Source organism: Myodes glareolus, chromosome 6, assembly GCF_982192425.1.
Source record: "Myodes glareolus chromosome 6, mMyoGla1.1, whole genome shotgun sequence".
NCBI classification, from domain to species: domain Eukaryota; kingdom Metazoa; phylum Chordata; class Mammalia; order Rodentia; family Cricetidae; genus Myodes; species Myodes glareolus.
Genome location: NC_142031.1, coordinates 25,208,275 through 25,235,954, shown reverse-complemented (window position 1 = coordinate 25,235,954; position 27,680 = coordinate 25,208,275). Strand labels below are relative to the sequence as shown.

Here is a 27,680-nt window from a genome sequence, read left to right as displayed (position 1 = left end):
AACTGAGACAAGTGACCACCAGTTTTCTGGTCAGGTGGACGTCTTCCCGGATGCTGGGAAGAGACACTTGCTAGATCCACAGACCAAGGTCACCAACCCTGGCTGCCTGGCCTTGTCCAGGAGTTCAAGGTCAAACTGGCCAATTTAGCAAGACCGTTCTCAAAATGAAGAAAAAGCTGGCTTCAAACTTAGAGAAACCCTCCTGCTTCTGCCTCCCAAGACCTGGTATTAAAATCACTTGCGGTGGTGCATGCCTTTAATCCCAGCACTCAGGAGGCAGAGGCAGGCAGATCTCTGTGAGTTCGAGACCAGCCTGGTCTACAAGAGCTAGTTCCAGGACAGGCTTCAAAGCTACAGGGAAACCCTGTCTTGAAAAACAAACAAAAAGCAAACAAAACTCATTTGCTACCACACTGAGCCTTCAGGGCATTATTTGAGCTGTTTCTTTGTTTTCTTATTTTATCTTTTTGTAGTTAGATACTGCTGTGGCCTCAAGGTGTTAGGTAAGTGTGGCACCACTAAGCAGAGTGCCCACCAGGTGTGTGTTTGCTCTTTGTTCAACTTTGTGCTGTTTGTTTCTGAGGCAGGGTCTCTCTTTGTAGGCCAGACTGACCTGACACTCACAGATCTGTCTCCCAAGTCTGGGGTTAAAGGCGTTCACCACCACGTTTATTTGCTCACTTTTGAGACCGGATCTCCACAAACCAAGCTGGCCTCTGACTTGCTATATAACTGAGGACATCCTGCTTCTACCCCGAGTGCTGGGATTACAGGCATGGCCAACACAGCTAGGGCTTCTTTGGCTAATCCCAGCACTCAGGAGGCAGAGGCAGGCAGATCTCTGTGAGTTCGAGACCAGCTGGGTCTACAGAGTGAGTTCCAGGACAGATTCCAAAGCTATACAGAGAAACCCTGTCTCAAAAAAAAAAAAGAAAGAAAGAAAGAAAAAGAAAGAAAGAAAGAAAACAAAAAGAAAGAAAAAGAAAAAAAAGGAAAAAAGGTGAGATCACCTTGATCTGTTATGTAATGGTTGGGATTGAACCTGGGGCCTTCCTTCCAGGGTCTAATGTGTGCTCTGCCATTGAGGTACATTCATGGTCCTTTTTATTTTCCCTTGAGCAAGGTCATACTAGGTTTCTCAGGATAGCTTAGCAATCCTATCCTTCTGCCCCGGCCTCCAGAGTGCTGGGCACACAAATGTGCACCACCATGCCTGATTTATGGAGATTTTGTTGTTGTTTTCGGAAGCAGGATTTTACCGTTGCCTCCATCTCTGAGTACTGGGATTACAGGTGTGCACAGTACCGTGTCCGTCTTTGAAGATGACTTCTGTGGATGTGTGATTGTTGTTTGGAACAGGGTCTCATTCAGTAGTACCATTCTTGCCTTGACCTTTCTGCCATCCTCCTGCCTCCACCTCCTAAATGCTAGGTTTACAGATGTGTCCCTCCAGGCCTGGATTACACAGGTGATTTTTGATGACACCTCCCATGTTCTTGGGGAGAAGGCAGGGGCTCACACTGAACAAAGAGACAAAGGTGGTGTTTGGTGTTAGTGTGTGACGGGAGTGTGAGGTGGTCTCACCACGCCAAGAGGCTGGAGGTTTGGCTGGCTCAATGAGCTCAATCCTGGCTTTAGGCCAACAAACTGTAGCCTTGCAGGACACAGTCTCTTTCTGTACACTGGGGTGAGAGTGGCTTACGTCCAAAGTTTCAGCAACAGATTTGGGAATCTGAGAAACTGAATCTTTGTTACAGAGAGCCTGATCCTTATGGCCTATTTCTGTAGACGAGAAATGATCTTAGAAAAAGAAAGTGGGAGCTGACAGTTTGACAGGATGTTCTCGCTAACCACAACCGTACAGAATTATCGCTTGACTACCGTCCTTTCAGGACCCTTTGAAAGACTCTTCGGTCAGGGTCTTCTACCACACCAGTACAAGGTCTTGATGGTTCTAACCTGTAATCTCAGCACTTGGGAGGCAGAGGCAGGTGGATTGCTCAGAGTTCACGGCCAGTTTGAGCTACATAACAAGTTCCATGCCAGCCAGTGCTACAGAGGGAGACCTTCTCAAAAACAAACAGCAGGTATGGAGTCTTGTGTCTGTAATCCCTGCACTCAGGATCTTGGGACGGCGTGGCCCAGAGTTCACGGTAGCCCAACCTATGCGTGTTAATCTAACACCTGGGAGGATGAAGGGGGGGGGTCAGGAGTTGAAGGCCATTCTCAGAGAACAGCAAGTTGGAAGCTAGCTTGGGCTGCAATAGACCCTCCTTCAAACACAAAATAACAGAATCAGGTAAGATGGGTGGTCAGGTGAAGGGGCTTGTCGTGCAAGCCTGAGGACCTGAGTTCGAATCTCTGGTGCCTATATAAAATGTCAGGAGTAATACTGAACTGTTTTTATCCCGGCACTCCTGCTTGAGAAGGAAACAGAGACAGGAAACTCCCCCAGAGGCTCCCAGGCCAGCTAGCCAGGAGGACAAGGCACAGTGGCAAAAACAAGAAAGACTCTGTCTTGACAAGGCAGAGAACTGACTCCCAAAAGTTGTCCTCTGGTCTTTACATGCATACCAACACGCACACATCACACCCAGACGGTGGCTTTTCATGTAAGGTGACTAGGCCTCTCTACAGGAACATTTTCTCCATTTTAGATTCATTTCCCACATTCTTTTTGTTTGTTTGTTTTTGAGACAAGGCCTTTCTATGTAGCCCTGACTCATTTCTCACATTCTTAACCACACTGGAGATTTTTCCCTACTAGGTTGGCAGGTTAAAACAGACAAACAAGCCATCACAGGTCATCATATGACCTCTCACTTGATTCGCGGAAGGGTAAGCAGAACTTACATATACCTGAGCCATTTCTATTGAGAATGCAACAAACGGCCTATGTCACCGAGGATATTTGACTTATTTATATTCGTGTGTGCACTTCTGGATGGCACACTGTGGGTGTGGAGATCAGATGGCAGCCTGTAGAAGTTGGTTCTCTTCTAGTATGTGGGTTCCAGGGATCCACCTTGGGTCACCAGGCATGTGGCAAACATCTTTGCTTGCCACGCCATCTTGCTGACTCCTAATCCATTATTTTAATTTTTTTTAATTGTTGATTTTGTCTTATTGAGGAACTGCAAATGCCTGCCCTGTATTCAACCCCAGAACCACTATACTAATAATGAAGCTCCATGCTAACCTTCCATTGCATTGCTGCCTGGCTCTCTCTTTCTCCTTTGGTTCTGTGCTTAGTATGAATGTGGCCCAGGCTGCCTGGCATTTGTTACGTAGCTGAGATTACAGATATGTGCCTCCACACCTGCAAGGTTTTCTTTGTAAGGATTTTCATGATTGTTGTTTTTAAGATTTATTTCTGGAACTGAAGTGGTGTGTGAGCATGCACGTGCTGACGTTTTTCTCTGGGACAGAATGTCTGAGTGCTTAGAGAGCCGTGGGCTCCTGAGACGCTCTCAGAGTATGGAGACAGAGCTATTCCACAAGACGACCAGGGTGGGGCTTGGCATGGTGCAGACCTCTGCCTTTCCTCTGTGCACTGAGGAGGCAGAGGCAGGCAGATTTTGTGGGTATGTGGTGTGGTGTGGTGTGGTTTGTGAGTCTCTGTATGTATGTGGTATGTGAGCTTCTCTCTGTGTGTAATTGTGGTGTATGTGTGGTATATAAGTGTGTGTGTGTGTGTGTGTGTGTGTGTGGAGTGTAACTATGTGGTATAAAAATCTGTGTATGTATGTGGTGTCTGTATGTGGCATGTAAGTTTGTGGTGTGTATGTCTGTATGTGTGTGTATGGTGTGTGTATGTGGTATGTATGTCTGTGTGTATATGTGTGTGTGTCTGTGTGTGTGTGTGTACACAAATGCAGATGTGTTGCCTACTGTACTAAAGTAGCCCTGAGTGTGGAGCCAGTATGACTCACGCTGCTGGGCTGGGAGGGCCATGGAGTGGCAATACCCGCCCTCCCAGAAGGAGGGGGCCCAGTGAAGATCTGCCCCAAACTTCCCCTCCGGCCCCAGGGCCAGACTCCTTTTGGACCAACTAAATACTTTCAGAAAATTAAAACAGAAAATATATTTTTTCTTTACTGGCACAATTAAAAGAAGAAGCAGCAGGGCTGGAGAGATGGCTCAGCAGTTAAGAGCCCTGACTACCCGTCCAGAGGACCCCAGTTCAGTTCCCAGCACCCACATGGCAGCACATGACTGTCTGTGACTCTGAGATCTGACATCCTCACACAGATGTACATGCTGGCAGAACACAAATGCACATAAAATAAAAAGAAATGAATTATAAAAAAAAAGCCTGATATGGTGGTACACGCAATTCTAGCACTGTGGAGGTGGGAGCAGGAAGACCAAGCGTTCAAGGGCATCATCTGCAATGTAGGAGTCCAATCTTAAACTAAACAGTACAGGCTAAGCATGTGACTATAAAAAATATTATAGTGCATGTATGTGTATATGTGTGCATGCATGCGTGTGTGTGTGTGTGTGTGTGTGTGTATGTGTGTACCTAGGTCCCTTTGGAGGCCAGAAGAGGGCATTGGATCCCCTGGAGCTAGAGTTACAGGCATTGTTGTGAATCTCGGTTAAAAACTGAACCCAGGTCCTCTGGTAGAGAAGCAAACTGCCTTAACCACTGAGCCATTTGTCCAACATGACATGTGACCTTTTAAAAAACAGTCATGGCCGGCCGGTGGTGGTGGACACCTTTAATTCCAGCACTTAAGACAGAACGATCTCTGTGAGTTCCAAGTCAAACTGGTCTACAAATGGAGTTACAGAACAGGCAGGGCTCCACAGAGAAACCCTAACACACCCCCACCTTCCTCACCTCCCACCACCCAACCCCCACTCCCCACCCCTACCCCAACCCCCACCCATAAACAACAACAATAAAGGCTCATTATACAGTTTCACTTTTCTTTCCTTCTTTCTTTCTTCCTTTTTTTCAGTTTATAGAAAATATGAAACACTTCACGGATTCTCTTGAGCAGACACTATGTTCACCTCTGAGTGGTTCATGCTTTAGAACATGTGCTGCCAAGGCCACCATACAATTGCGGTTTTTCTGTATGTTGCTGGGTGTGTCAACAGGTGACTTTTTAAAAAATAGCCTCAGGCTGGGGTGAGATTGGAGCTGAGCAAAACTCAGGTGAGGCTGTGAGGAGGGGCCAGGCGACAGAACCAGTCCAACAAGCACTGCACTTTAAAAAATATGTATATATCTATATATGCATATATATGTATACACACACACACATATCAGTAGCACTGGGGTTGTATTACCATATATTGATTTTTAGAGACAGGCTTTCTCTGTGTCCTGTCCTGGCACTCATTTTGTAGACCATGCTGGCCTTGAACTCACAGAGTTTTGCCTGCCTCTTCCTCCTGAATGATAAGATTAAAGGCGCAAGTCATTAAACCAGCAATAACATCAGTATTTTCTACCACACAAAGTTTTGGCTCAAGCTGGCCTTGACTTCCTCCTTCTTCAGTTTCCAGAGTGCTGGGATTACTGGCACACACTACCACACCCAGCCAGCCACAGGGGCACACTGATTACTGGGAACTCTCATCTGAGGAAAGTCATGCTGAACACTTGGATGAACCACGAACAGCCAGCATAATAGCTGCTTGCCCATGTGGCTACTGAAGACTTGAAATATCATCTGCATTAAGATGTAAAATACCAGGACCCGGGTTCAATTCCCAGCAGACACATGACAGCTCACAATTGTCTGGAATTCCAGTTCCAGGGGACCTACTACTATCACACAGACATACACACAAGTAAAACACCAATGCACATTAAAAAAAAAAAAAAAGCCAGGCGGTGGTAGTGCACAGCATAGACCAGGCACGTAGAACCCAGGCCTGTGACACCAGCACTGGGCAGGTAGAGGAGAGCAGACGTTCAAGGTGATGCTACATAGAGCGTTCGTGGCCAGCCTGGGCTGCAGGAGACCCTGTCCAAATAAATAAAACAAACACAACGGGAAGTTAGGGGACTAGGGGACAGCACAGCAGCTGACGGTGCTTGCCATCCAGCCTGAGGATGAGTTCAATTCCTGGATTCACACGGTGGAAGGAGGGAGCTGACGCCCCAAAAAGATGTCCTCTGACGTCCACGTGCGTGCGTGCTATGGTGCACGTGAGGCCCCTCCCGCTACACACACACACACACACACACACACACACACACACAAAGCTAAATGTAAAGTAGAGAAGTAAATGAATGTGAGAAACAAAGATGGCTTCTGTGACCTTCAACCCCGTACCAGTTATGATCAAGATCAACCCCTAACTGATGTCCTTAACCCTGAGGACAAACTTGGTTGGGAGAGGGCACAGGCCCTCCACATTATTTTTTTGAAATAGGGTCCCTTCATGGCAGCTTACGGCTGACTAGACTGGCTGACCAGTAAACTCTATGGAGACATATGTCCCCCAATTCCTGAGCACTGTAGTCACAGACAAGCATCGCCACACCCAGGTTTTAGGTGGTTTTTTTGAGATCCAAAGTCAGGTCTTCATGCCTGCATAGCAAGGAATTTACTGAGTGAACCATCTTCTCAGCCTCACACTATAAAACTCCTAAAAGAAAGCAAACTTTCACCATCTTGAATGAGGAAACGCTTTTGAAGATGTCATGATCAGCGGCAAGATAAACCAAATTTAGACCTTTGCGGTTGGGTCTAGTTAGGTGTACTTGTAAATCCAGCATGGAGAAGGAAGGATCAGGGGACCAAGGCTATCTAGTGAGTCTGAGGCTAGTTTGAACAATACCCCAAATTCAGCAGCGTGAAGCAGGAGGATTGTTAAGTTTGAGGCCAGCCTGGGTTCTGGTAAAGGAACAAATATATGGAGTGAGGGCCCCACGACTTGTATGTTGTGTAGCCAGACTGCATTTGGTTCTGAATCTGTGTATCACAAAAAGGCAAGGAGCCCTGGTTCCTTCCACAATGCGGCTAAACCTTGAAATTATACATTATATGACAGGGGTCAGACAACAACCACCAAGTACACTGTCTGCAATACTGTAGGTGAGAAACGTTCAGTCAGCAAATACCTAGATACAGGAAATAGACGAGTGTTTTCAGAAACAGCAGGCTCAGGGCTGGAAGTCAGGGAAGCTGGGAAAGGGGAGGGAGAGGATGGAAACTTCTAAGAATTTTTTTTTTCTAGCCGGGTCGTGGTGACCTTTAATCCCAGCACTCAGGAAGCACTCTGGAGGAGAGGCAGGTGGATCTCTGTGAGTTTGAGGCCAACCTTGTCTACAGAGTGAGTTCCAGGACAGGTACCAAAGCAAAAAAAGAGAAACCCTGTCTTGAAAAATATAAACAAACAAACAAACAAACAAATAAGAGCTTTTCTCATTGGGGGAGATACGAACAAGTCTTCCTTGATTTCACCAATGAGGTTTTGGGTTTCTGTCCAGAGCACGGGTGAGAGGTTACAGGCAGGAGCATGAATGACGCTGAAGCAACCACACTGTGTTCAGCATGGATGATGGCGTCCCCACCGCTGAAGATGAAACTCCTTTCTCTGACTCTTTCCAAGCCTGTCTACTCTAGCACCTTCTCAGCCCAGAGGAGTCTACCTCCAATTAGGGCAGAACTTCGTGCAAATGTCTGAGAGGAGTGACTGTCTTCGAGTCTCAAGAGAGCCAACAGCTGACGCGACAGTCTACAAGGTCTAAAAGACAGGCCCAGTGGATCTTTTCCAAACAGTCATAGCTGGTGTTCTGAAGATGGTGGTTCCTGTTTGGAGGGCAGTGCTAGTTAATGAGAGTAAAAGGGGACAAGAAAAGGAAGGTAGAGAGAGTGGAGGGAGAGGGGGTGGGATGGGGGAAGCTTGCAGGGAGGCTGGCTTGCCAGACAGCAGAAATGACTTTCAGTTTTGAATACTCTAAAACCCTCTAAACAGTACACTCTAAGGTGAGGGGTAAAATACAGTTCAGATCCAAGGGGTTCTATATTCCTCCTGGTCTCAGGCACACCTCCACCCCCGTCCCACACAGAAACACATACATTCATATAGATACATACACACTAAAATAAACGAACGAACAAACAAACAAATCCTGGGGCTAAAGAGATAACTTAGCAGTTAAGTTCTGCTGTTCTTGCAGAAGATGCAAGTTCAAGTCTCAGTGCTCGCTTTAGTTGGCTCACAGCTGCCTTATCCAATGCCCTGCAGTTACATGTACACACACACACACACACACACACACACACACACACGGCATAAATAGGCACGGTGGCACATGCCTTTAATACCAGAACTCAGAAGGCAGAAACAAGATTCAAGTTTGAGGTCAATCTTGTGCCCACAGTGAATTTTAGGGCTACATAGTGAGACCCTGCCTTTGTCAAAAAAAAAAAAAAAAAAAAAAGAAAAGAAAAGAAAAAGAAATTTAGGGCTGTAGAGGTGGCTCAAAGGTTAAGAGCACTGGCTGCTCTTCCAGAGGTTCTGAGTTCAATTCCCAGCAGCCACATGGTGGCTCACAACCATCTATGATGAGATCCAATGCCATCTTCTTACATAATAAATAAATAAATCTTTTAAAAATTTTGAAATAAACTAATAAAATGGTGAATATGGGTGGTGGTACCAAATAAGGGGCAAATACATAAAATGGATTTTATGGTGGATCAAGATCTCAATGTGAGAAAAAGAAAAAACATAATTGCATACTTGTGTATAAAGTAAGTAGTTGGGGCCTTAGTCACAGCAGCGGGGGGCGGGGGCTTTCCATATGTACCCAACATTCATGTGTTCCCTCTCCACCACCTGTCTTCCCAAATGTAGGTGGTGGCACCACACCTTTAGTCCCAGCACTCAGGAGGCAGAGAGGCAGGAGGATCTCTGTGCGTTTGAGACCAGCCTGGTCTACATGGTGAGTTCCAGCAAAATCAGGGCTTCATAGGAAGACCTTGTTTAAAAATTACAAAAAAAAAAAGCATTTTAAAAATTATTTATTATTTAGAGATTTTTATCTACTTTATTTATCTTTTTAAAAATTTTTATGGTTGGGGGTATGAGTGCCTGTGCTTTGTTTACTGTCTCTCTAGCCCTTTCCACCTTATTTTTTTGTTTTGTTTTTCGAGACAGGGTTTCTCTTTGTAGTTTTGGAGCCTGTCCTAGAACTCACTCTATGCGGCTACCACTGCCTGACTCCACCTTATTCTTTGAGACAGGCTTTCTCCCTGAACCTGCTGTTTACTACATAGCTAGACTGGCTGGCCAGGAACCCCTGGAATTCCTGTCTCCATCCCCTTAATCAGCACTTCGGTTACAGGGGGCTCAGGGCCCCTTTTATGTGGGTTCTAAACTCTGGTCCTCATGCTTGCCTGGCCAGCTCCACATCTCCAATGTTTGACAAGGGTTCTTTCTGTCCAGGCTGGCCCGGAACTCATAGTCACGCACCGCATCCTCTTACGTGTTGGAATGTGGGCTGGAATTACAGGCGTGAGCCGCCATTCCTGGCATGCCTTTCTTTTTTTCTTTTCTTTTTTTCATTTTATTGAAAATTGGACAATAAAAGTCACTAAGGACAGTCAAACATGGTGGTTCATGTTTGGAACCCCATCCCTTGGGAGGCTAAGACAGGAGGATCACTCATTGGTTTAAGGGCAGCCTGGGCGACATAGTAAGACCCTGTTTTTTTAAGTTACTAAAAACAAAAGAAGACAGTGTGCCTAAAGGTGGCTTTTGCAGCCTGAAGAGAGTCCAGCAGAGTTGACTTGAAGCACAGCTTGGCTCTGTCTCTCTGCATCTCAGCATCCAATAACTGTGACCTGGGATGGGTTCCTTCAGGGCTGGAGGAGGGAGCTCAGTTTTCTCACCAGTAAAATGGCATCAAAACTTCAGTTGGGTGAAGCACACATCTATAATCTCAACACTTGGGAAGAACTGGATACAAGGTCCAAGAGGTCACCAGGGAGGCAGAGACTTCTCAGGACCCTCCCTGCGGGGGCAGGGAACAGGAGAAAGGAAAGGAGGGGCTTGGCTGAATCTTCTCCTGATAATCTGCTCTATCTAGGATGCCTGTCCCCTCTTCTTTGTCCCATCTATTGGCCTCTGAAGTGAGCAAGTGTGACCAACAATATCCAACAATATTAGAACAAATCTCCCCGGAAACATTTCCTTTCATTTTCCTCTTCAACCAAACACCCAGGAAGTTGACCAAATGCCAAGCTGGCTGGGCATCGTTGTGCCCACCTGCAATCCAGTGCTCAGAAGCTGGAGGCAACGGGTGCACTGGCACATGGCTTTAAACCCAGCACTCGAGAGGCAGAGGCAGATGGATCTCTGTGAGTTTGAGGCCAACCTGAAACTCATGTAGGCCAACTACACTATTACATTTCCAGGACAGTCAGAGCTACGTAATAGAGAGACCCCCTCTCTCTCTCTTTCTCAAAAAAAAAAAAAAAAAAAAAAAGGAACTGAAGGTATGAGAATTAGGAGTTTAAGATCATTTTTCAGCTACATAGTGGTTTGGAGTCCACCTGGGATGCATGAGATTCTTTCTAAAAAAAAACAGCCAAATACCGAGCTGAAACTGGTCAGTGCCAGCTCAGCTCTCTCCCACTCTTCTCACTGGTGCTGACAGAAAGAGGGCTTGTATGTCAGAAGGCGGCCCAGTGTCAGGAGGCAGAGCAGAGATGGGGGCCACAAAGGCAGCATTATATTCCAAGGCAGCCAGAGAATGGTGGATATTATCTCACCCTGTCTTCCAACGTGGAAGACCGAGCCCTAGAAGGCTGGAGCAACTTGTCCAAGGTCTTTGTAAGCAGCTGCCAGAGCCACTGGACCTGGGATCCCTCAGCAGAGCCAGGAGCCAGAGCCAGAGGTCCTTGCACATCCGGAAGTTCAGAGTCAGGGGCCTTAGAAGCCCAGGCAGACGTGCACAAAGCACCCAGCCAGGAATGCCACATCCCTGTGCAAGGATGCCCAGCAGGGTAACAGGGGATCTACACGGAGGACTGAAGGGCTCACAGTGACTGTCACTTGGACAGCAAGCTGGAAAGGAACAACCATAAACAGGTTGCGGGATCTTTTCTTCTTAGCCCAGGCTGGACTCCATAGACTTTTCTCTTGCGTGGGTAGAAACGGGATTTACTTTGAGTAGGGGAAGGATATAACCAGATTTCAGTGTTTGGAAATATGGACTAGGGTTGTAACTCGGTTGGTGGAGTGCTTGTCTAACACATAGGAAGCCCTAGGTTCCCTTCCCCCGGCCCACAGAAAATCACAGGTGGTGGTGAGCATCTGCAATCCCAGCACGAGGAGGTGGAAAATGGAGGGTCAGATCTAGGTTATCCTGCACATCAAGCCTGGGCTACATGAGACCCTGTCCCACCAAACAAACAAAAGATTTTTAGAAAGTCCTATTAGTGGTCAGCAAAGTGAGCAGAAGACTCAATGGCGAATACGCTTTCTGCGACAGCCTGCTCCTCTGTCTGCCATCTTGTCGTCTTGCTCGTGGGGGATGCAAGCACAGAGACGACACTAGACAGGGTGTGGGGTGGCGCTCCAGAGAGCCGAGAGCAGGGGTGAAGCTGCTTCAACTCAGAGGTCTCAGCTATCAGCACGTAGTGCTGGGGGTGGGGGGAGGAGGAATGGTCACAGAGAGTCAGTGGCTGCTCTAGGGATGACCTGAGGGTGGTGACTCACTGTCCAGACTGGGGATGGCAAAGCTTGTCCTTGTGGCAGGAACAGCCAGGGGTGAATGTGCAGAGGAACAGGCCAGGTGAGAGAGGGGACTGTGGTCTGGAGGGAGATGGCCCTCGTGGTCCACGGTACAGCTCCTAAGGCTGTCTGTCCATCTGTCCAGGCAACCTTTGCGGGCTCCTCTGCCGAGTGGCTGTGGCCTAACAGCTGATGGCTGGAATCAGAAACAGTGCAGGCTGGAGAGGTGACTCAGCAGTGAAGAGCAGGGCTGTTCCTGCAGGGACCCGAGTTTGATCACCAGCACCCACATCCGGCAACTCACAGCTGCCTGTAACTCCAGCTGCGGGGGATCTAATGCCCATCTGATCTCTCTCTCCCCCCCCCCCCCCTCTCTCTCTCTCTCTCTCTCTCTCTCACACACACACACACACACACAAATTGAGATTTTTAAAGAAAATTAAAATGGTTAAACACAAAAGCAAAAGCACACGGGTGGCACACATCTTTAATCCCAGCATTCAGAAGGCAGAGACAGGTGGATCTCCGTGAATTCCAGGTCAGTAGGGTCTACAGAGCTGGTTCCAGGACAGACAAGGCTATATGGAAAAACCCTGGTTCATCAAAAGAAAAGGTAAATGATAGAAGCCTTTTTAATAAATACACTTTTTTTTTTTTTTTTTTAGTTTCTCTGTAGCTTTAAAGCCTGTCCTGGAACTAACTCTTGTAGACTAGGCTGACCTCAAACTCACAGAGATTCACCTGCCTTTGCTTCCTGAGTGCTGGGATTAAAGGCGTGTGCCACCACCACCTGGCTAAATAAACTTCTTTTCCATCTGAGTCTGACTCTGGGATCCTGGCTAGTCAAGAGCTTGTTGTGTAGACCAGGCTGGCCTTGAATTTAGAGATCTGCCTGCCTTTGCTTCCCCAGTGTTGGGATTAAAGGGGTAAACCACTAAACCCATCCCAGGCTTAAAACCATGTGTGTGTGTGTGTGTGTGTGTGTGTGTGTGTGTGTGTGTGTGTGTGTGTAAATACCAGACAGGTGTGGCCATTCATCATTCATTCCTAGAATTCCAGCCCTTGGACTTTGCAGGCTTAGGGTCACAACTCAAGGCCAACCTAGCTACACAGTGAGGCCTCACAGAAACACCCTCATCTTTCCCCTGGTGCTGTTTACATTCCCTATCACTCCCATGCTTTCTACTGTGAGAATCTGAGTGGCCTTCTCTCTGCCTGGGCTCCTTCAGCTCCCAGGCCTGCTTCTCCTGATGCTCCTCACTGTTCTAAATCTTTGTTCTTCAAGCATGCACATTTTGAAATGTGTGCCCCAAGTTATTTTGGTCATAAAAATGATAGTACATGGGCCGGGCAGTGGTGGTGCATGCCATTAATTGTCGCATTCCTGGGAGGCAGAGGCAGGTGGGTCTCAGTGAGTTCGAGGTCAGCCTGGTCTACAGAGTGGGTTGGCTCCAGGACAGTCAGGACTGTTACACAGAGAAACCCTTTCTCGAAAAACAACAACAACAACAAATGATAGTGTGTGGGGGGAAGGTGGGGGATGGAGGGTAGGAGGTGGGGTGGGGAGGGTGGGGGGTACGGGATGGGGGCGCCAGCAGGGTGTGTGACAAAAATAACCCTTAAGATTGAGATTTTATTTATTTAGTTTTGGTTTTCCGAGACAGGGGTTATCTGTGTAACAGTCCTAGCTTTCCTGGAACTCACTTTGCAGAGCAGGCTGACCTTGAACTCACTGAGATCCACCTGCCTTGGCTTCCTGAGGGTTGGGATTAAAGGTGTGCTCCACCACTGCCTGGTGATTTAATTTTTAAAAGAAAGATTTCAAGTGTACAGTTCAGGTGCCTGCTGAGGCCCGACAAGGAAGAGAAAGTGGAGTTAGAGGTGTTTGTCAGCCTGGTGAGGTGCTGGGAACCAAGCTCAGGTTGTCTGGAAGAACAGGACGCGCTCTTATTTAACCAGCTGCTGAATGCAATGGTTCATGCCTTTAATCCCAGCACTCCATGTAAAAACCAAACCAAAACCAAACAACTTACTGAGTTTCCCTCTAGCCCAACAATTTAGTATATTTATTTATTTAGATGGATCTTACTATCTAACCCTGGTTGACCTATACTTCATATGCAGACCAGGCCAGCTTCAAATTTAAAGATCAGTCTGCCTCTGTCATCTGAGTGCTGGGATTAAGGGCATGTGCAATCATGCCTGGCTCAGTTTACTTTTTTATTCTACAGTGGTGGGAACTGAAGTTTCTCCCAATCTCTTAACTTCTCTGTGTGAGTGTGTGTGTTTGCCTGCCTCTCCTCTCCTCTCCTCTCCTCTCCTCTCCTCCCCTCCCCTCCCCTCCCCTCCTCTCCCTCCCCCTTCCCTCCCTCCCCTCTCCTCTCCCTTCCTCCCCCCTCCCCTCCCCTCCCCTCCCTCCTCTCCCTCCCTCTCCCCCGCCCCACCACCCTCAACCCCCCCACCCCAGTTTTCTGTGTAGCCCTGGCTGTCTTAGAACTACTTCTGTAGACTGTGCTGGCCTCGAACTTAGAGATCCACCTGCCTCTGCTTCCCAAGTACTAGGATCCCACACCACCACGCCTGGCTTTGCTTTCTGTTTTAGCAAACCAGGAATAGTTTCTCTCTCAAGTGGTAACTCTCAGGATTCCCAAAATGTGTGAGCATGATTCTCTCGCCTCCATCGTCCAAGTGCTGGGATTGCAGGTGTGCTCTGTTAGTGCTGGGGATAGAGTCCAGGCACTCACAAGGCCGGCAAGGGCTCCACCAACCCAGCTACATCAGTCTTCTCTTTCATTTTGAGGGTGTATTTATAGGAGCATGGGCACTTTACCAGTGGCTACACCACTGAATAAAATGTCCTTCTCTTCCCCCAGCAGCCATAAACTGCCTAAATAATCCTCAGGGAGGGGTGGGGCCTTGTAGCTCCCCCCCCCTTTTTTTTGAGAGAGGATCTTTTGTAGCCCAAGTTGACTTTGAACCCAGTTTGTGACGGAAGATGACCTTGAGGTGCTCCCGCATCCACTGGAGTGCTTGGGTTCAAGGCAAGAACCATCACACCTGGCTAAATGCTGGACCTTTAATTTTCTGTAGGGGGTAGGGGAAGGGAGGGTAAGGGAGTTTCTTTTCTTTAGAGACAGGTTCTTGCTGGCCTGGGAACTTAATTAATTTGTAGACCTGGCTGATTGACCTTGAACTCAGAGCTGGGCCTGCTTCGGTCTCTTGAGTGCCTGGCTCTCTGCGGGGGTTTTTGAGATGGGGCTCTCAGTATGTAGTTTGGTCTCTAAACCTGTGAGCTTCCTGAGCTTCTGCTCTCAGCCTCCTGGGGGCTTGGCTTGCCTATGCCACCACATCCATTTTTTTTTTTTTTTTTTTTTTTTTTTTTTTTTTTTTTTTAGTCTCCAGCATTAGTACTCCTCCATCAGCGTGGAACATTCTTTTTTCTCAAGGGCACTGTCTAGTGAACTATCCTGATGTTTCAACTGTTTCTCTCAAAGTATTTATTCGTACAGTGTTGGGGATTGAACTGAACACAGGGCTCTGTGCATACCAGACAGTTGTTCTATCACTAAACTACTTTTGAGGCCCTGCTGTGTCAGGCCGTGACTGACAGGTGCCGAGACACCAGTACCGAAGACTGAGTCCCTCATCATCAAAACGACACCTCCCCACCACTTAGCTTTTGGTCCATGTTTACTTGCTGACATGTAGCTGTAACTTCATTTCTAGTTACTGGTGGAGTATTTCTGCCTGTTTACAAATCTGTCACCATGCCCTGCCCAGGATACACTGTTCTTATGTCTGTCTCCAGCCTCCCCAGTGTGTAGTCTGCTTGTCACATCTCAGCCTGTATTTGGACCTCCTTGGCTAGAAGACTTTGCAGTGGCTGCTCCTGCCTTTCATTTCTTCAAGGTGGGAGCCATCCTACGCTTTGCTGCCCAAAGTACCTTAAAATTACTGGGCGTGTCGGGGAGGAGGGCTAAGAAAGTTCAAGTGCTTTCCCACAGTACATCTGAGCCATCTACCTCCTTCAGGGACTCCACCGGCTTGTCTGAAGACTCAAGTTTGTTGTCCACTTGCTCTTAGTGCTGTTTCCAGAAAATACTCTACTAGGTCCTCCCTGGCCCCATAGCCCTCCTGGTCACTCAGTTAAATTTAGTACACATTATTCTCTCCCCCCCCCTTTTTCTGGCTTTTCTTTTTTTTTTTTTGAGATAGGGTTTCTCTGTGTAGGTTTGGAGCCTGTCCTGGCACTCACTCTGTAGTCCAGGCTGGCCTCGAACTCAAGAGACCCACTTGCCTCTGCCTCCCAAGTGCCGGGATTAAAGGCCCGTGCTACCACCACCAACTTTTCTAGTCCAGGCTGGCCTCAAACTTGAGTACTGGAATTAAAGGCATATTCCACCACCACCAGGCATTTGATTTTTTTTTTCTTTTTCTGAGACAGGACATCTCTAGGAAGCCCTGGCCAGCTAAAACCTAAAACTCAAAAGTTCTACTTTCCTCTGCCTCCCGAGTACTGGAATGAAAGTTATGCACCCAGCTGGCTAGGATGCATTATTTTGTCCCTGCCTTCTCTGCCACTGTATTCCAGTCAGTTCCTACTCTCAGACATAGGCCATCTGCCGTCAGGTTTATTGTGGCCCAAGCACAGGGAGTGTGTTCTTCCAACACCTTCAGCTCGCAGGGCTTTGCTCCAGGCAACAAGCGGCAGACGAGTCTGTTCTCTAACCTGAGCTTTCCTCTCAGCAGCCTGCACAGCACGGAACTCCAGGGACTGAAAAGGCCTGTACCATGCCTATCCTGCCCAGCGTCAACAAATGTTTATTGTGGATAACCCCTTCCCACATGGTTTCTTTGCCTGGACTTGAGCTGCCCACTTGGGCACCTTCATTGTCTATTGTCTCCGTTGCCTGTGGCTAGGAGACACTTTTTCTTTAGCTCTGGTTCCAGCCTAGACTCAGCTGACAGGGGCTTTGGTATTAGGCCTTTGCCACAGCTGTTCTCAATCTGAAGATAAATTCTCACAGATCTCTTAATGGGCATTAAAGATGGAGTTTTCTGGCCAGTGTGTAGTGGGACTCAGGAATCTGCATTTTTAACTCACTGGATTGTTCTACATTCCTGGGAGGACTGTCCCACTTAGGCAGGATTATGTCCTGCAATAATTAGCTAAACATTGCACACAGCTGAGGAAAATCAGAGAAAATGCCCTTTTGTTTCTGGCCGCCTCACTTGACAGGTGTAACATTCTGACAGGCTACTTGCCACAGGTGCATGCTCCCCACGTGGTCCTTCTGTTGGTGTCAGCCCAGGCTCACCCAAGACGCTCCAATCCCCCTGCAGCTGGGGCCCTCCTTCCCACCCTTGTGTTTCCCCTTCCTTCTAGCTCCTGTCCCCCACAACCCGCCCCCAGAATATTTTATTGTTCTGGCTAAGTTTTCCCCGCCAGATGGGGTTAGGAGAAGCACGGGCTGGACGGTCAGGATGCTCTTCATTCATCCTGTCCTACTGAATGGGCAATTCTTCCACCCAAGAAAACCCTGGTATTTTCTACCAGAGAAATGGGCAGAGGCCTCTCTGGACTAGTTGGAGCCGTCACTCGCAGGAAGAGACCCCCTTTGTAAACATCCCAAAGCAGGCCCAACCTGCCATTCCTTTGTTGGAGCGGAGGGAATGTAATCTTACCAATAAGGCAGGGAAAGGTTTCAAAGAACTAAAACAAGCGTGGCCCACCCTTCTCCCTCCGGCCTCCATGCACCCTACACTTAAAAGGGAAGGGGGAAAAAAAAAAGCACCAACAAAAGAGTAAGATAGTAATTCCCAGCTTTTTCAAATACGAAGCATTTTTAACCAATCCATTTTTTTAATTCTTAAATTCTTGACATTACAGAACTAAACTGAAATTTATTAACATTCCACTCTTACATTTCTTACCGACAAACAGAAATAAAATCCATGAGCCAAAAAACCCAAACAAAACTAAAAACAGGGAAAAGCTTATAAAACTAAATATGCATCCCAGCATTAACAGCTGAACAGAGAATGTGATTTCCTTTTAAATTCTTAGCGGATGATAAAGTGTAGAAACTGAACACTTACAAATTATTTAAAACCTGGAATCACTGACCAGAAATTACACAGTTGGATCATGGGAAAACAGCAGAAGGGGGTTACAAGCGAACCTACACTGTTCTAGCTGCACCCCATGCCCTTCTCAGAGGAAAGCCTGGCATTGATTAGATACTGGGCCAGGCTAATGCTGGCAGCCGAGCCAGTAATAGTGACCTGCCTTCCAGAAGAGCCTTCCACTGGGTTGGCAATTTTGATCTGGGCCCCGGACATCTGGCGGATCTCATTGATGTTGGCGCCTTGACGCCCGATTATGCAGCCGATTAAGTTATTTGGAATGGTGAGTTCATGGGTGGTTTGAGTAGATGCATCCAAACTTGCCCAATAGCCTTTCACCTCTGGAGAGCTGGAGTCAATTCCGGCGAATCCCGTCCCGCCGTGCATCATGGCAAAGTGAGACTGTTGTCTTGCCACCTGGTTCAGCTTGGCCAGATCGAGCGGAGAAATGGTGTGTTGTCCTTGAATCGAGTAGGCGTCTAGAGGTGGTCCCTCCAGGTCGTGGGTGGCGTGGGGGTAGCCGGCCGCGTCGCTGCAGCGATCTTGGCCGCCCGCGCAGATGACTGGCGAGCTGGCCGGCATGGGCTGGTACGGGATGGTCATGACTCTCCCTTGCGGAGACTGGGAGAGCGTCTCCAGCATGACCAGGCAGATCTGCTTGACACACTCGGTGACCGACTGCGGCACGCCGGCGATCGTGATGGCCCGCTCGGTCGAGTTGGGCAGCATATCCCCCGCCACCTGGACCTGGGCCCCCGTGCTCTCGCGGATCTCCTTGATCTTGCAGCCGCCCTTGCCGATCAGGGAGCCGCACTGGGTGGCGGGCACCACCAGCCGAAGGGTGACCGGGGGCCTGCTGGCCGCCGTACTGTTGGTCATGGAGCTGTTGATATCTTCCTCCAGCTTGTCGATGATCATGGCGAAGGCCTTAAAGATGGCATTGGTGGGCCCGGTCAGAGTGATGATTCTCTCCGGGCAGTTCCCCTCCGAGATGTTGATCCGCGCGCCGCTCTCCTCGCGGATCCTCTTCACCGACTCCCCTTTCTTCCCGATGATGCTGCCTACTTCCTTTCCGTGCATCAGCAGCCGAATGGTGAGAGTCACGTTGAGTCCACTTTCAGTCACACCGGCGTCCATGGCGAGCGGCGGGCGGCGTTCGGGAGTTGGGCTCGTTACGTGGTCAAGTCCTGGGCGGCTGGCGGGGGAGGGGAGGAGTAGGCCCGAACTGCCGGCGCGAGGCGAGCGGGGGGCCGCGGGAGCGGGCGGGCGCGGGAGGGAGGCCGCGGCGGCGTCGCAAGGCGAGCGGCGGCAGCGGCGGGGGCGAGCGGGGCCGGGAGCGGCGGACGGGCGGGTGGGCGAGGGCGCGGCGGTGGCGACTCCGGCGGCAGCCTCGGCGGTCTGGGCGGGGCGGGAAGCCCGCTTTCAACCCCGCGTACCCTCTGACCCCGGAAGTGCTTGCCGCGCAGGACCCCTAGAAAAAAAAAAAGAGGACCGGCCTTTTTAGGTCACAAGACTGCGCCAGCGCGCGCGCGGTCCTTGAGAAAAGTAACTGTGGCCCCGCTGGAGGGGAGGAAACGCACGGCGCGGGCCAGCCTGGGAAGCCGTAGGGGTGGCGAGGGAACACGTGTTTTACTAACTCGAGAGGCACCGGCAGGGGACGGGGGAAAATAACTGTTTTATGACGGAGAAAGCGATCGTTTTCCCTTCCCGCCGAAGGGATCGAACGCGCCGCGATACAGGCAGCGGCGCGGGCCACTGCAGGCGGTCGCGGGGGACCCCGCGGGTTTAAAACGTGCGCGTGAGGCGGCCAGGGCGCATGCGCGGGAGCGTGGGGGGGCGGACGAGGCCCGCGGCGTCTTCCGGGGGGGAGGGGTGGCGAGGCGCGGCCGGGCGGGAGGGCGGGCGTGCACGCGCTCGGGTGGGCACGTGGGGCCCCTTCGTCCCCGGCGTCCGGGCGCCTCGTCCCCTCCCCCACCCTGGCCTCGGTCCGGCGGCCGCGTCCGGTGCGCAGGGCGACCTACGACTCCCCCAGCCCGGCGTGCGGCGCCCGGGCGGCGCGGGGACGGGGCAGGAACGCGGGCCGCCGGAAGAATGGCGGCCCTTTACATAATGCTTTGTTTGCGTTTTGTTGGCCCGTGGCCGTGAAGCCCCGGGAGCCCCACCTCCTGCCCTCGGGTTGGCGTCTCCCGCGGCAGCCTCGTCAGACATTAGAGCAGACACACTCATTGAACGGCGACCGGCCCGGCCCCGCAATGCCGCGCTCGCTAGCTTGGCCTCCCGGGCCGCGCTCTCCGGAGGCGCCCAGCCCTCGGCGCGGCCGCCATTTTGGAAGGGCTTCCCGCCCGCGTTCCTCACGCCAGGAAATGGCCATCGGGACGCAGGAGAGCCCGTTATGGGTTCTTTGCCTTTTTCTGTTCCACCGGCCTAGCCGGACAAGAGGCGGTCGTGTGAACGTGAACGTGTCTGACACCTCGGAGAAAGGGCTAACCTTGCTCTCCTCCTCCCCCTTGTCTCCCCACGGCGGGGAGGGCTGGCAGCCATGTTTCCCAACAAAATGGCGACACGTGTCGCCAGCGAGAAATTGGGGTGGGTACGAAAACTCTAGAATGTGCGAGTTCTCAGTCCTTCCCCAGTGCCTTCAGGATGAAATGGAAGGCCGCTTGTAAGTTTGTTGGCAGAAACTTGTGTTCTCCACTTTTCGTTTGGCACGCGAATTAGTAAAATGCAGGCCTAACACTTTTTTTATTTTTGAGTAATGGCAAGTGTGTGTGTGCACGTGTGTGTGCGCGCACGCGAGCGCGCGAGTGCAGTACCTAGCCAAGTACCCAAGCATCTAGAAACCTGTTTTTCTAGACCTGTACAGGTTGTGGTGTTAACTGATTAAAGATTTTATAGCGAAGAAGCCATTAGATGCTTGTGTCTCACTATTCAACTGTCACTATTCAACTGTGACCCGCTTCACAGTTATGTCCACTTTTATAGCCAAGAGGAACCGATGGTGTTTGTGGATTTGCCAGATTTTAATTTCATTCTAAACATTTCACTGTAACTTTTTTTTTAAATCACAGTACCCTGACAGGAAATGGGTATTTATTTTTCTCTCTCTTTTTCCCCAACAGAGTAAGACAAACCCAAAGGGATGAAGTGACTGATTCAAGGTCACTCTGTGTGGCGAATGGACTCCATAGTCTTCTGATTTTCTTACCGGTGAGCACCTTTTGCAGATTTTTATTTAATTCAGAGTTTTAGAATTTAATTTTGCACAGCTGGAGATCAGAACGTTTTTTAGTTAAACTCTGTCTAAGTCACATTCCCAGCCCTTGTGTTTTTCAGTGCAAAGTCACTATGTATCCTCCTGTTTCAGCCTCTCAAATACTGGAATTTTAGCCATACACCACCACTGGCAGGATTATAGAATTTAAATGTTGCAGGACGTGATAACAAACACCTTTAACCTAGCCCTGGGGAGGCAGGAACAGGTGAGTTTCTGAGCGTTGAGGCCAGGCAGGGCTATATAGCAAGACACAATTTCAAAAAGAAAAAGCATTTATTTAAGTGCTGTTTTCAGTGCATTAGATGAGCTTTTTGTTTTGTTTTGTTTTGTATTTTTCAGGCAGTTCCTTACTGTCCTGGAACTCGACTCTGTAGACCAGTCTGACCTTGATTGAACTCAGAGGTCCACCTGCCTCTAACTGGGAGGGCTGGGATTAAAGGCCAGTGCAACTACCACCGGCGAGTTTCTCATTTTTTAATTTTTACTTATTATTTATTTATTTTGTTTGTTTTTGAAGACAGAGTTTCTCTGTGTAGCCCTAGATGCTCTGTAGACCAGGTTGGCCTTGAACTCGCAGAGATTTGCCTGCCTCTGCCTCCCAAATGCTGGAATTAAAGGCACATGTCACCACCGCTTGGCTGAGCTTGTCATTTTTAAAGGAGCCACTCAGATAACCAATTGCTGTATAGCTGATTCCTGTTGTATGTTTAGCATCTTCCAGAGTTTCCTGGTGCAGGTGACACTTGTTTAGGCTCAAATACTATTTTAAGAAACCTCTGGGTAAGGACCCGGAGTGGAAGTGATTCAGTTTTGCCCACAGGTCAAGGTTAGTCTGGCCTCATCTGTGGCAGTTTCATCTACCTGGCTCCAGGGGAGCAAGCAGTTCTGTATGTTTCAGTTATTCATGTGGTGGTTTTCTGGCGTCCCCATCCCAGTACCTTAGCAGAGAAAATAAACTATTTTACCTGGCTCCAAGCCTCTATTTTCTGCAAATATTGACAGTGTGGGAGAGTGTTAGATAAGTCATAATCTGTGGACTCTTCAATGTGATTGGTAGTGGGCCAAGCAGCAAACATGTACCTAAGTGCCTTAAACTGTGCGGGCTTCAGGAAGAGAAGACCTTTCCATTGAGATGGTGTGTCAGACGTTCCAAATTAATGTTAGTTTACATAGCTCTGCAAACACAGCTTTAATAGGTACACAACATCGGCAGTGACAATAACAGACACCATGGAATGTGTGCTAGGCACTGGTATGAGCATTATTGGGTACTTTAGTCAGTGCTTCTCACATTTTAAAAAAGGAAAGCACTGAAAATAAATTTACGTGACTCACATGTACACACATATATAACAAAACTATTAGAAAATAGCATTCCTGTTTGGAATATACTCTGGAAATGTCTGCTCGTTTCTTTATAGTCAAAGAAAAGAGAAGCCATTAAAACTAAAGTAATTAAGAGCCTGTAAGTAGGCTATAACAGATGCACATGTTTAACTCTCACAGAACTTGATATGAGTGGTGATATTTCCATTTTATACAGGTAAAGGACTAGAGTCTAGGCCGTTTGAGTTCAGAAGCTATATGTTGAACCCCTAAACTACGTGTGGATTTTGCTGGCTGTCTCTTCTTGCATGGTGACTGAGTAGATTAAGGAATTTAGAATATTAATAAATATTAAAAAGTCAGGCAAGGGGGCTGGAGAGATGGCTTAGTGATTAAGAGCATTGCCTGCCCTTCCAAAGGTCCAGAGTTCAATTTCCAGCAACCACATGGTGGCTCACAACCATCTGTAATGATGTCTGGTGCCCTCTTCTGGCCTGTAGGCATACAAGCAGACAGAATACTGTATACATAATAAATAAATAAATATTTAAAAAAGTCAGGCTTGGTGGTTTACATCTTTAATTCAGCACTCTGGAGCCAGAGGCAGGAGGATCTCTGTGAGTTTGAGGCCTGCCTGGCTTACATAGTGAGTTCCAGGACAACCAGCAAACAAAATGCAAAATCAGGAAACAAAAGGATGAAATTAAATATAATGAGGGAGTGTCCTAATTCAGAAAATTGTGGTTCTGAATTTGCCAAACTTAAAGCTATTAGCTCAGGCTGGAGACATGGCTTAGCAGTTAAGAGTACATCTTCCGCCAGTTCTGGTGGCACAGGCTGGTAGGATTTGCTGAAGGAGGCAGAGGCAGGTGGATCTGGAGTTCGAGGTCAACCTGGACTACACATTTAAGGAAAAAAAAAAAGTACATTTCCCAGGGTACTTACCTCTTCCAGGTACCTACCTCTTCCAGGGTACCTGTGTTCAATTCTCAGAACCCACATAGTGTCTCACAATTATTTGTTAGCTCTAATTCTAGGGGACCTGATGCCCTCTTCTGGCATCTGGAGGAATCAGGCATGCAAGTGACATACAGACATACATTCAGACGAAAATATCCATGGACATATAAAAAGAGCCAGATGGTGGTAGTACATGCCTTTAGTTCCAGCCCCGGGGAGGCAGAGGCAGATGGATCTGAGTTCGAGGCCATCCTGGTAAATAGAGCAAGTTCTAGGACAGTCAGGGCTACACAGAGAACCTTGTCTTGAAAAAAACAAAACCAATATATATAAAGACCACTGAGACAAAAAAGGCTTAAAATAGGTAGACTCAGGAAGAAAAGCCAGATTTGTTTTTTGTTTTTTGTTTTTTTGTTTTTTTTTTGGTTAAATTTTTAAATTATATATTTGTATGTATTTTATATTAATTATATATTAATTGTGTGTGTGTATAAAAATCAGGGAATATTTCATTTCCTTTATTTTTGGTTTGTTTGCTTTTGTTTTTTTGAGACAGGGTTTCTCTGTATAACCTTAGCTGTCCTGGCACTAGCTCTGTAGACCAGACTGGCCTTGAACTCAGTGATCCTCCTGTATCTGCCTCCCAAGTGCTGGGATTAAAGGCATGTGCCACCACTGTCAAGCTGATTTCATCTTTTTTTTTCTTTTAAATTTTAGATGGTCTTTTATTGAAATATTTTCTCTTATTGCTTCTTAGCTAGCTGGGCTTTCTACAGCACCACTGTTGATGTCATCAGTGATGTCATGAGGGTAGTGGCCGTCCACATTGCAGCCCACAGACTGTGCAGTACCCAGGATCTCTTTAATAGTTTCAGAAAGTTCTCTAGCTAAAGACCTGTGTCGCATCTGCTGGGCAATGTTGATGATCTCATCGAAAGTAGTATTTCTACTGTGTTTAATGTTCTCCTGCTTCTTCCTGTCTCTTGGTGGTTCCTTATGGGCTTTGATGATCAGGGCAGAGGCAGAGGGCACCACCTCAGTCTGGGCCTGTCTGTTCTGGATGGTCACTTTCACTGTAATCCTCAGGACTTTCCAGTTACCAGTTGCCTTGGCAATATCATCACCAACCTTTTTCAGAAACAGACCCAGGGGGCCTGATCTTGGGGGCCAAGGTGGATGTGGGCCAGCGTCACCTCTGGTGCACCTCAGGTACAGAACTTTGATCTAGTTGGGGTTGAACTTGGGCAGCATGGTGGAGGCGGCTGGTGTCGGATGAACCCAGATTCAGGATGACTGAAGAAAGTTGCACCATTGTCTCCTTTGAGCCAAAAGCCGAAAAGTGATTTTATCTTCTTTTGAAAAGAGATATTTTTAGTATTTTTATTTAATGTGTGAGTGTTTTTGCATACATGTATGTAAGTGCACCCTGTGTGAAGTGCCTGATGAGGTCAGAAGAGACCCTTGATTCCCCAGATATGTGTCCTACCACTGGGACTTACTTTGAGACTGGTATAACCCAGCTGTTTGGGCCTAAGTGTTCCCATTTATAAAACAAAAGGCCAACTAATCTCTAAGCACTTTTCTCATTTTTGTCCTGGTATGGTACTATTTGATGACCTTGCTTGTTTATTCTTTTGGGTAAGGGGAGAATTTTTACCTCACATTGAGCAAATTCTTTTTTCCCCTTGTACCCAACTCCATGTTCTGGATAGCTGCCCATGAAGCTACTGAGATAATGGAACAGTGGACTGGATAGTCCCCTATATTTCATTCATGATTCTTGAATTCAAGTGACCACAGGTTGGTTAAGGGGCTTAAGAAGTCTGGGAAAATGAGTCAGGCCTAGACTTTGTAAGTTGAACCACAGGATTTATGCTCCATTCAGAGGGATGATTTTTATTTCCTCTTAGCTTATGTTGACATGCTACATAAACCCTTTCACAGTGATTTTACATTCTTTATCTCAGACAACCTTGCCATTCAACTGTTATTAAATGTGCACTTCACAGAAGAGCAATCTGTGGGTGGGGAAAGACTTGCTGAAGATTAGACAGCTTGTTAGGACTTGAGGTGACTCTCAACTACTGTAGATTGTTTTTTTTTTGACTATGCCTGTGGCTATGACTTTGACAGCAAAAAAGTAGTACTCGAGACTCAGAAGAACATCTACTTGAATGACCTCAGGCCCTTGATTTTCTTGAGTTAAGGGTTAAGAGACTCTTCTTCCCTTCTCTCTCTCTCTCTCTCTCTCTCTCTCTCTCTGTGTGTGTGTGTGTGTGTGTGTGTGGTTTTTTGAGATAGGGTTTCTCAACATAACAATAACAGCCCTGGCTGTCCTGGAACTCACTTTGTAGATCAGGCTGGCCTCATACTCACAGAGATTTATCTGCCTGCTTCTGCCTTCTGAATGCTGGGATCAAAGGCGTATACTACTACACCTGTTTTTGTATTCCTTATACTTTTTTTTTTTTTAATGTGCATTAGTGTTTTGCCATGGGTGTTGGGTCCCTTGAAAGTGGAGTAACAGACAGTTGTGAGCTACCATGTGGATGCTGGGAATTGAACCTGGATTCTCTGAAAGAACAATCAGTGTTCTTAACTGCTGAACCATCTTTTCAGGCCCTGTTGTGTTCTTGTGTCTCACTATACACTCCAGGCTGGCTCAAATTTGTAATTTTTTTTCTTTTCTTTTCTTTCTTTTTTTTTTTTTTTTTTTGAGACAGGGTTTCTACATGTAGCAGTTGTAGCTGTCCTGAAACTCGCTTTGTATATCAGACTGGCCTGCCTCTGCCTCCCAAGTGCTGGAATTAAAGGTGTGTGCCACCACTGCCTGGCTCAAATTTGTAATTTTCCTACCTATCTTTTTTTTTTAAGATTTATTTATTTATTATGTGTACAACATTCTGCCTCCATGTATGACTGTAGTGAGGGGCTGTGGGCAGGCCTGCTTTTCACCTCACCCGGCTCCCGCACGGCTAGCTTAGTCCCAGAAATAACAACACACAAATTGTATTCATTTAAGCACTGCCTGGCCCATTATCTCTAGAGAGTTACTGACTAACTCTCATATCTTGATATTAACCCATTTCTAATAATCTGTGTAGCACCACAAGGTGGTGGCTTACCGGAAAAGATTCAGCATGTCTGACCTGGTGGCTGGCTCCATGGCTTTTGCCCCATTGCCCTCTTTCCAGCGTTCTGTTCTGTTTACTCTGCCTACCTAATTTTCTGTCCTATCAAAGGGCCAAGGCAGTCTCTTTATTGACCAATGAATATAACACAATGGACATATTGATGGACCTCCTCCATCATTTCCCCTTTTTCTGTTTAAACAAAAAAGAAAGGCTTTCATTTTAACATAGTAAAATTACATATAACAAAACAGTTATCAAGCAAGAATTTTAGTCATAATATTTATAACTATATCTTTATCATAATAATGGAAAACTATAACTATGACTATCCATTCTTCAACTCCATCAAAGACTCCAGAAGGATATATTACCTAAGTAAACAAGAAGTAAGCAACTTCCAAAACTCTAGAAATGACAGAGACATCTCGCTGCCTGGACAGTCACCCAAAGTTTCTCTGTATCGTTGGGGCATCCATTTTTGGCCTTCAGGCCCATAATATTCAGCAGACATTTTCATGAAGCAGGAAATTTTAAAGGCAGTTCCGTCACTATCTGTTGTGTCCTGCAGAATGTCTCGCAGACTCTTTCATGAATCAGGAACCCCGAAAGATCATCTCACCTTTAGGCAAGTTTAACAGTCCTCTCTCTGCGGGTTCTGTGTCCAGTTTATATAACAGTTCAGGCAAGAGCAGTTTCTTGCCCAAAATGGCTATCAAACTCCATAAGGAGCCTCTTCGATGCCCATCTTCCTCTTGAAGTAGATTGGTGCTGCCAGGAGGAGACGTGTCTCATTGTCATGAAAAGTTCTAAGTTATTAAAACATTAAATGCCATGTTTTGTAGTCTTTGAAAGATATGAAGAATGCATATCTGAAATATATAAGAGGGCCAGCTTGTTGGGGTTTCCGTCCCACCTGGTACCCCACAGCTGGCAAATCCCAAAGAGAAATCACACACAGGACTCCATAAGGTTATAAACTGATTGGCCCTTAGCTCTGGCTACTTATTAGCTCTTATAACATATATTACCCCATTATCCTTATCTATGTTAGCACATGGCTCCGTACCTTTCTCAGTGTGACAGCTTACATGTTGCCTCTTCGGTGGTCTGCGCAGGAGTGGCAGAGGAACCTCCCTGTTTCCCGGAAT

At 47.6% G+C, this 27,680-nt stretch overlaps 2 protein-coding genes, 1 long non-coding RNA gene and 1 pseudogene across 3 annotated transcripts in view; 2 read left to right on the top strand and 2 right to left on the bottom strand.

Annotated features, from left to right (window-relative positions):
* Positions 1-1,795: 1,795 nt before the first annotated feature.
* On the top strand, positions 1,796-12,519 carry LOC148121685 (uncharacterized). Its single transcript, XR_015737971.1, has 3 exons — positions 1,796-2,087; positions 8,830-8,917; positions 11,858-12,519. It is a non-coding gene; the product is annotated as an uncharacterized LOC148121685 (long non-coding RNA).
* Positions 12,520-17,555: 5,036 nt separating this feature from the next.
* On the bottom strand, positions 17,556-19,235 carry Pcbp1 (poly(rC) binding protein 1). The gene has a single exon (XM_048416564.2). It carries the CDS (start codon positions 18,973-18,975, stop codon positions 17,905-17,907), a length of 1,071 nt encoding a protein of 356 aa, XP_048272521.1. The 5' UTR covers positions 18,976-19,235; the 3' UTR covers positions 17,556-17,904.
* The window catches only part of LOC146894167 (uncharacterized), a 40,645-nt gene continuing 31,938 nt past the window's right edge, over positions 18,974-27,680 (top strand). The window contains exons 1-4 of the mRNA XM_087907544.1: positions 18,974-19,289; positions 19,555-19,636; positions 19,709-20,500; positions 20,958-21,045. Coding sequence (XP_087763670.1) covers positions 18,974-19,289; positions 19,555-19,636; positions 19,709-20,500; positions 20,958-21,045 — 1,278 coding nt within the window. The remainder of the gene's footprint in view (positions 19,290-19,554; positions 19,637-19,708; positions 20,501-20,957; positions 21,046-27,680) is intronic.
* Positions 24,122-24,664, bottom strand: LOC125388424 (large ribosomal subunit protein uL11 pseudogene; annotated as a pseudogene).

Excerpts from the sequence above, each read along its gene's own strand:
- Pcbp1 (XM_048416564.2), bottom strand. The coding sequence starts at position 18,975 with ATGGACGCCGGTGTGACTGAAAGTGGACTCAACGTGACTCTCACCATT.